Source organism: Austrofundulus limnaeus, unplaced genomic scaffold (assembly GCF_001266775.1).
Source record: "Austrofundulus limnaeus strain Quisiro unplaced genomic scaffold, Austrofundulus_limnaeus-1.0 Scaffold91, whole genome shotgun sequence".
Lineage (NCBI taxonomy): Eukaryota > Metazoa > Chordata > Actinopteri > Cyprinodontiformes > Rivulidae > Austrofundulus > Austrofundulus limnaeus.
Window position 1 is genome coordinate 364,366 of NW_013952493.1, and position 7,871 is coordinate 372,236.

Genomic DNA, 7,871 nt, shown 5'->3' on the forward strand with positions numbered 1-7,871 from the left:
GTTTCCTTGGCTTTGTGTTTGGGCTCATTGTCTTGCTGAAATGTCCAGCCACGTTTCATCTTCATCATCCTGGTAGATGGAAGCAGATTTTTATCAAGAATGTCTCTGTACATTTTTTCCATTATTCCTTCCTTCAATTATTTGAAGTTTGCCAGTACCATATGCTGAAAAACAGCCCCACACCATGATGTTCCCACCTCCAAACTTCACTGTTGGTATGGTGTTTTTGGGCTGATGTGCAGTGCCATTTGACCTCCAAACATGATGTGTATTCTGGCATCCAAACAGTTCAATGTTGGTCTCATCTGACCAGACTATATTCTCCCAGTATTTCACAGGCTTGTCTAAATGTTGTGCAGCAAACTTTAAAGCAGCTTCAACATGCTGTTTCTTCAGCAGTGGAGTCTTGCGTGGTGAGCGTGCATACAGGCCATGGTGGTTCAGTGCATTACTTATTGTTTTCTTTGAAACAATCGTACCTGCTAATTCCAGGTCTTTCTGAAGCTCTCCACAAGTGGTCCTTGGCTCTTGGACAACTCTTCTGATAATTTTTTTTCGCTCCTCTGTCAGAAATCTTGTGAGGAGCACCTGGTCGTGGTCAGTTTATGGTGAAATAATGTTCTTTCCACTTCTGAATTATGGCCCAACAGTGCTCACTGGAACCTTCAGAAGTTTAGACATTCTTCTGTAACCGATGCCATCATTATGCTTTGCAACAATAAGGTTGTGAAGGTCTTGAGAGAGCTCTTTACTTTTACCCATCATCAGATGGTTCTTGTGTGATACCTGGCCATCATTTGGGACTGAACCAGCTGATATTAACTTGCACTGACAAGGGGCAGGCTTGCTTTCTAATTACTGAGAGAGTTCAGCTGGTGTCTTGGCTTTCCATGCCTTTTTACACCTCCCTTTCTTCATGTGTTCAATACTTTTTCCCTGTGCCATTCCACATTATTACAAATAACTTCATTTCTGGACATTTATAGTTTGATTTCTTTGTATGTATGGATCACTTGGGTTGTTACCRACATCTGGTGAAAATTTCATGTCATTAGCACCTCTAGTAATATATTTACTGAGAAAAATGGTGACGTGTTCAATACTTATTTTACCCGCTGTATATATACAGTATAAAAAAAGCATTAGCTGTTAAGATTATTTCTGGTCAGGGACTCCCTTTGCAAACCCACAACGCTACAAAACACGAAAAAGAAATTTAAACTTTTACAATGTTTTAATTTTTCTTTATTTTATTCCCTTATCAATAATAATTACATTAGTWTTGCATAGGGATTTTTCCTAATTCATTTTAAACATTTGTTATATTCCCACTGAAAATAACTAAAAATTGTTGATGATTTAAAAAAAAGACACCAAACTTCAGTATAGTTTGCATTATATTTAAAAGTGATTAAAAGCTGATAGGATTTTGGATCATTTAAAACAGAATATTATTATGTTTTTTCTTATTTATTTTTGCTTGAATTTTTCAACTAGCTCCTTTTTTATGCAGAAAATAAAAAAGAAAGCTTCAGATGTAGTTTATTGGACTTCTCAGAGGGTTCAGTGTTGGGTGCATCAGCCCAGAGCCCTGAAACATTATTTCATTGGTAATATTTTTATCACTGCTTGTGTTATTTCAAATTTAATAAAAAGGGTGGGTTGGTGGTGGTCTTCCTAATCCTAAGAGGGAAAATGACACATCTGTTTATCATTTTCCAAAAATGTTAATTAAATTAATTGACTTGTTTTAAAAAAGCTGAACTAAATGAGCTTAAACATTTAAATTAGACATTTAGGCTGTGAAATTCTAAAAATATTGTTTATGGTGGATAATGGTGTTTATGRTGTTGGAACCACTTCATCCAATAATATGATAAAGGAAAATTTAAGGCTTGAAATTATAATTATTATTTTTGTCCGTGTGAAATTCAGAATGAGGCCCAACAGTTTTACTTTCATGCTTTCATGCTTCGTGCTCCACTTGATAATTATTTAAACATTAGAAATGCTTTTGGGATTATTTAGATATAACGGAGATGGAAAAGAAAAGGGAAAAGGATGATGAAAGAGATTAAAAGGGAAGAAGCGTAGAGAAAACACAAGACAACACATTTGTAGTTTGCCTCGACACCTGCACAAAAGAGAAAACAAGACAGAAAAAAATCTCTCTAGGCTGCTGTGGGTCCAGCTGCAGCCCAGGGGTCTGTTTCCTCTTTAATGCGGCCCTGGAAATTAATTTCTTTCTGAGCATCAAAGCGGGACTGGATCCACGACTTTGTCCTGAAAGTCATAGAATCACAGTGGGAACATTTATCCCTCCTAAAGTGAGGAGCAGATGGTCAAATGGCGTCATRTTGGGAGCATTTAATTAGCTGTTGAACCTCACTTTGTCCGGTGGCGACACCTGCTGGACTCCACTGGTCATTGCATCTAATTACTTACTTTAAAAAAATAATTTAATCGGTAAAATAAAACGTTCCGCTCGATTTGAAACATCTGTTTTAAACCCCAGGGGACAGAAGAGGCCATAAGGAGGCGATAAAACACAAAATGGCTGCAGTTTATATCTATTTTCCTCTCTGTGTTAGTCGTTTAGAACCTCCTCTTCCATACCTCCTCCTCCTCCTCCTGTCTGAGGAATTCATCCAGCTGCAGACCTGCACAGGAGGAGGAGGAGGTAAAACTCATTTATCCTCAAATATTCTTGTTTTCTCCAACACATGATGGGCAGAAGTATTAAAGGGAATATAATCTGAACATCTTTAAGGTAAGTTTTTCTGCTTTTATTTAGAGATGACTCCAAAAATGAGGTAATTCTTTCTTCTGTGCTGCAACTTTACTATTTCTGCTCATTAGAATCTTATTGTCAGAAAACTCTTTTTTTTAACTTTTAAAAGCTCAATTCCTGTTGGAGCAAACCGGATCCTGAAGTCAGTGACTAACCTGCTGTGTCAACACATCTCCACCTTGAATAAACTGAACAAAGTGGAGCAGATGTTCTGARAAGCACAATAAAAAGCACCATGTTTTAGTGCTTTAGTGCTTTTAGATTTAAGGTTTTCTGATTTTAAAGATACTGAAGTAAGAAAGAAAAAAGTGTTGACACTACTTCATTTTTAATCTTTGTTTCCTCCCTTATTCAGTGTTTTTAAGGTAYACATAGGCTGCATTAAAGCCTGAAACCCTGCTGTGTTGTGTAAAAAAAAAGTCCATTTCTCTATGAAATAATGCTCAAATGCTAAATTGTTCTAAAATAGCTAAACTGAGACAATGACATATTTTGAAATAATTTTCAAAACTGAAGCTACATCTTTAATTTCTAACTACAGGCATTTCACGATTCACTGAGGAAAACGTCCATGATTTGATGTTTTTACTGTAGAAAAAGTACAGAAAACACGAATAACCCTCAAATTATTTTTTAAACTTTATAACAATCATTGTTTCTGACTGATTAAAAATATTTATTGATGTATTTCTTAGTCAATCTTTTAAAGCGATCTCAATTTGAAACAAAAATATCACATCAAATGACTTTTTTAATTTTTATTATTTTTTATTAGCTTCTTGAGGGCCTTTAGTTAAAAATAAACAAACACAAAATCAGTTTTTTGTTTCCTTTTTCTTTTACAAAGTTGGCTTTTTTTAAATGAAAGACATTTTTCCTATTTGGGGTGCCCAAATAAATTTTTTGTCCAATAATAATAATAATAATAATAATAATAGGCTCTCCATCTCTTTGCATCTAAATAAAATGGTTTCAATGCATCTATTTTCTGAAACTAAAGAGTAGTGAAGTCAATGAGAGTTTATGGGAGAATTTGAAACAATTCTAACAACGTTACAAAAGATTTTAAGATTTTAAAAGACCAAAAGGGGAAGTTTCTGCTGTCAGTGGCTAAATATGTGTAGTGTCCCAATGGTTACCATGTTGACCCCAAACCTGTGCCTGTCCCACCCTGACTCTTAATGAGAGGCAGACAGAAACAAGCCTCAAACAGTCGCTGTGCAAAAAAACTGCAAGTTGGGTAAAAAAAAAACCATAACCATAAGATTTGAAGCATCGAGTCATCAAACGTTTTTTATGCCACTTCAGTAGAAAACAAAACTGAATATTAGTTTCTTAATTTCTCCATTATCAGTGTCTTTTGTAATACTATAGTGAAAAAGAAAAAGTAGAAGAGAAATATAAGAACAGTAAAGAGAGAAACCGATAGAAATTATATAACGTGTGAAATGAACACCAATAAAATATAGGACATCATATGTTTGTTTTTATTGTTCTGTAATGTTTATTGATAGAGATACGAGGAGTTAAAATGTCCTCCAACAACCGGCCCACTTTCAACACTTCCCCATTCTTTTAATTGTCAGACTTTAGCCATTGCATGAGAGTAACTGTGTTCAGGAACATGTTGACCTCATGAGAATTGGTTGAACAGAGGCAGCTGGGAGTTTCTTCACCTGCGGGGAGAGGAGAAGCATGATCGACCTGAGCCACCTGACGGAGGAGGAGCAGGAGGCCATTCTGACGGTGCTGAGGAGGGACGCCGATCTGAAGCGGGCTGAGGAGGAGAGGGTCAGGTACGTTTGATGCCCTTAAAGTCTGCAACAAGTCAGGACAGCCTGTATTTTCCACGAGCTCCCTCCAGACTGTCTTCTGTGACAAGTCTCCTAATAGGTTAACAAAATAAGAGCTCGTCCTCCATTGTTGAGAAACCCTCAGAGATGAGATCCACTCTGCAACACAAACAAGTCAAACCAACTCATTCTGCAAACTCTAAATAATAAATCTCTTCTTGCACCTTTGGAAGAAAAAAAAAACGTTCATTTCTGGTTCAAATTCATTCGTGAAGCAAACAAACATAAAAAAGTCTCAGATTTCATTTAAAAGAAACATTTGATGTAAACAAAGAGCTTTTCACTGGGAGCTGAATAGAATTAGCCGTCCAGTCTTTTCACATCAGTGGGAGGCTGAATGCTTGCTGTGTACGGGTCAGTTCTTGTGTAAAAGGATTAAACCAACAGCCTGTAATGAAGTGCTGCCCCTTTGTCACATGATGAAATGAAAAGATGAGCTGGAATGTTATGTTTTATTCTTAGATGCTGAAACTTGTTTTGATCTTTTCTGGTGTAATTTTAGCTCCGCAGAGATGTTTCCCAGAATTCTGTCCTTCATATTCTTAATATTGATCATGTGAAGCGGTTACAGTGTGAGAAATATTTAAGGATGGTAAATTTCTTTTCATCATGCAACGTCTTAGCAAGACAATAAGAAATGTACTGAACAGCATGGCTTGACAGTCGAAACGAGAACCTAAATAAAAATAAGACCGTTTAATTTAAAAAGGGACATTTTCCAAAAGACAAATGGAAGGTGGGCGTAATTAGGAGACATAAAACAGGTGCACAGGAATGAGAGACCGTGTAGTTAAAGTGGACATGAATGAAAACAATAAAATCCATTTGTCATGATTAAACTGCCCTTTTTGTAATTATAGCAATAAGAGGTATAAAAACCAAAGCACTTGGAAATCAAACCAAATCAGCTGCGATTCATTAAGCATTTTAAGTTTTAACTTGTTTTTCTACTTTTGTCTTTCATCTCAGCTCAGATAATAAAGCTCCATCAAACTCAACTCAAATATCAAATGAACTCCATTAAGAGTCGTGAGGTATTTGAAGTCATCTAAACAGAATTGCGATGAGGCCTGTGTGAGTCAGTCAAGGAGTTGTTTGTTCTTAAATTAATGTCTCAGCAATTTCTTACAAGGATGGGAAAACATGTTCATCCATAGCTCGCTTGTTAAAAACAGTTTTGAGTGGTAAACATGTTTGTGTGTCTAATTTTACATCTCAGTAGCCAACTCCTTCACCAAAGAAGGAATTGCATGCAAGTTTGTTCTGCATTGTTAAGCCCGTCCCAGTGGAGAAGTGGACTTTGTTTACATCTGGATGTGGTAGAATGTTATAAAAATGATGGACCCCGGAAGTTCAGGGAGAGATTTTCACTTATTCGACCCCAAGTCTCTTGATTTGGTACAGGCTGTTATTCTGAATAAATCTTTGCTGTTCAAGAATAACTTATGTCTACAGAGTCATTTCTTTAATCATCCTATCACTACTGAGATTTTGAAGACCCAGAAGATTGGTCATCATCAACATGTTTGCTCTTTTTGTGGATCTGGACAAAAAACGTCTCAGCTAGTTGTTCTTAAAAGAACTTTACAGTTCTAGATTAATGTCTTCACTTGAGTGATTGCACTTTTTTTTGCGCAGAAAATTGGAGAAAATACTTCCCACTTCTCAGCCGGATGTCAAGCTGAAGTACCTGACGGGAGAATGGTTCTACGAGGCCAAGTCCCGCCGACACAACGATACAATTCATGGATCTGAAATCATTCTGGCGGCCATGAAACAAGGGAAGACATCCTGTGTAGGTGTGTTGAAAAAAGCTGTTCTGTTCAATGTTGGGGTCATTTAACTTGAATTAACGGTACATTTAAACCTGCTTGGTTCTGGTGTTTTCAAACCTCTTTTTTTTTTTTATCCCCCTAAAGACGTGTCTCCAAGACTTGACAGATCCAGGTCACCTGGCAGTCGGGACTCAGGTGTCTTAGCTCCGCCCAAACCGGCCAGATGTTTTGAGACATCGGAGCCACAGGAGAAGAAGTATAATATCTGTTTTTATGTTCAGATTGTAAAAGAACACACATTATTATGTTTTACCTTTTAAATTGGCTCATTTAGCCACATTGAATCATAAATATATAATTGATCTGAAACTTATTTTTATATTAAATTAAATGAAACTTATTGGTAGACCGGACTGAAGACATGCCTTAGGCTGGATGTGGTCCACGGGCCGCCAGTTGAATAACCCTGCCCTAGTTTGTGACTTGCTAACTAGCTAACCAAATCACTTTACTAGGTACTAGGTTTGTTACTTAGGTGGTAATACTTTTTCTGCTTACTACATAAACTGTAGAATCACATTTGTTTACATACTGTCTGAACATATTTAGCTTGTAAATATTCAGTAGGAGGTGCAACTGGACAAAAGTTGTAGTTTAGCACCAACAAAGAAATTTACAAAGAGTTGAAAATTAATAATAAATTTTTATAAGACACGTTTTCATCTGCAGGAGTTTTTAGATGCCGACATGATCGAAAACTAAAAAACGAGCAACAAAAAAGTCAAAATATAAAGAAAAGACACGGATGTTATCGTTTAAAACGACTTTATAAAAACATACAAGAAAAGGAGTATCCTGTTTCTTATTGTGGTTTTATTCTTTTTGCACGTAAGTTTCCAAACCTGTAAGCAGTTGTTTTCAGAGTACATCATCTGAAAGGCATTCTGCCCCTCAGTCTGACTAAATGTGTGTCTTTGGTGTGTGAGTGTCGTCTTGTGACTCTGCTTGTGTAAATATACATACAGAGGTGGTGCAGACTGGAAGCGCTCTTTTTTATAACCCAAACTGCACAACACGGACAGGGAACATAAATTAAAGTTTAGTTCAATGAGGGATTCTTTCAAAACCAAATTCCCAGTAGTTACCTCAGAAAGTTGTTTGAACAAAACTAAATGAGTGTTGATGAAACGTCGAGACACAGCTGAGATATTTACGACTTTTAAAGCAGAATTAATATTTGCCTTCGCTTCAGTAGGTACAGAGGAACATTGCTTCAAACATTTTTCTAAATCCATAAATCCTTCTCAGCTGTTTAAACAGCAGCAGCAAAACACTAACATGCATCAAATGGTTTGCGAAGGATGTAAAAACAAACATTCAGCAACCAAGATATACTTTATTTCAACACTCGAGTCACTGCAGAGCAGTTTTATTTTCAGCAAATGTTATTTT

The 7,871-nt window shown here is 36.5% G+C and overlaps 1 protein-coding gene across 2 annotated transcripts; it reads left to right on the forward strand.

The window, feature by feature from the left end:
* Window positions 1-2,371: 2,371 nt before the first annotated feature.
* Window positions 2,372-6,675, forward strand: LOC106520365 (synaptotagmin-like protein 2; the record flags this gene model as incomplete). 2 transcript variants are annotated; one of them, XM_014012408.1, is given in 4 exon segments in its annotated part: window positions 2,372-2,770; window positions 4,446-4,587; window positions 6,283-6,443; window positions 6,564-6,675. In XM_014012408.1, coding segments are annotated over 3 exon segments (374 nt in total), but the record flags the coding sequence as incomplete, so codon positions are not given.
* Window positions 6,676-7,871: the final 1,196 nt, after the last annotated feature.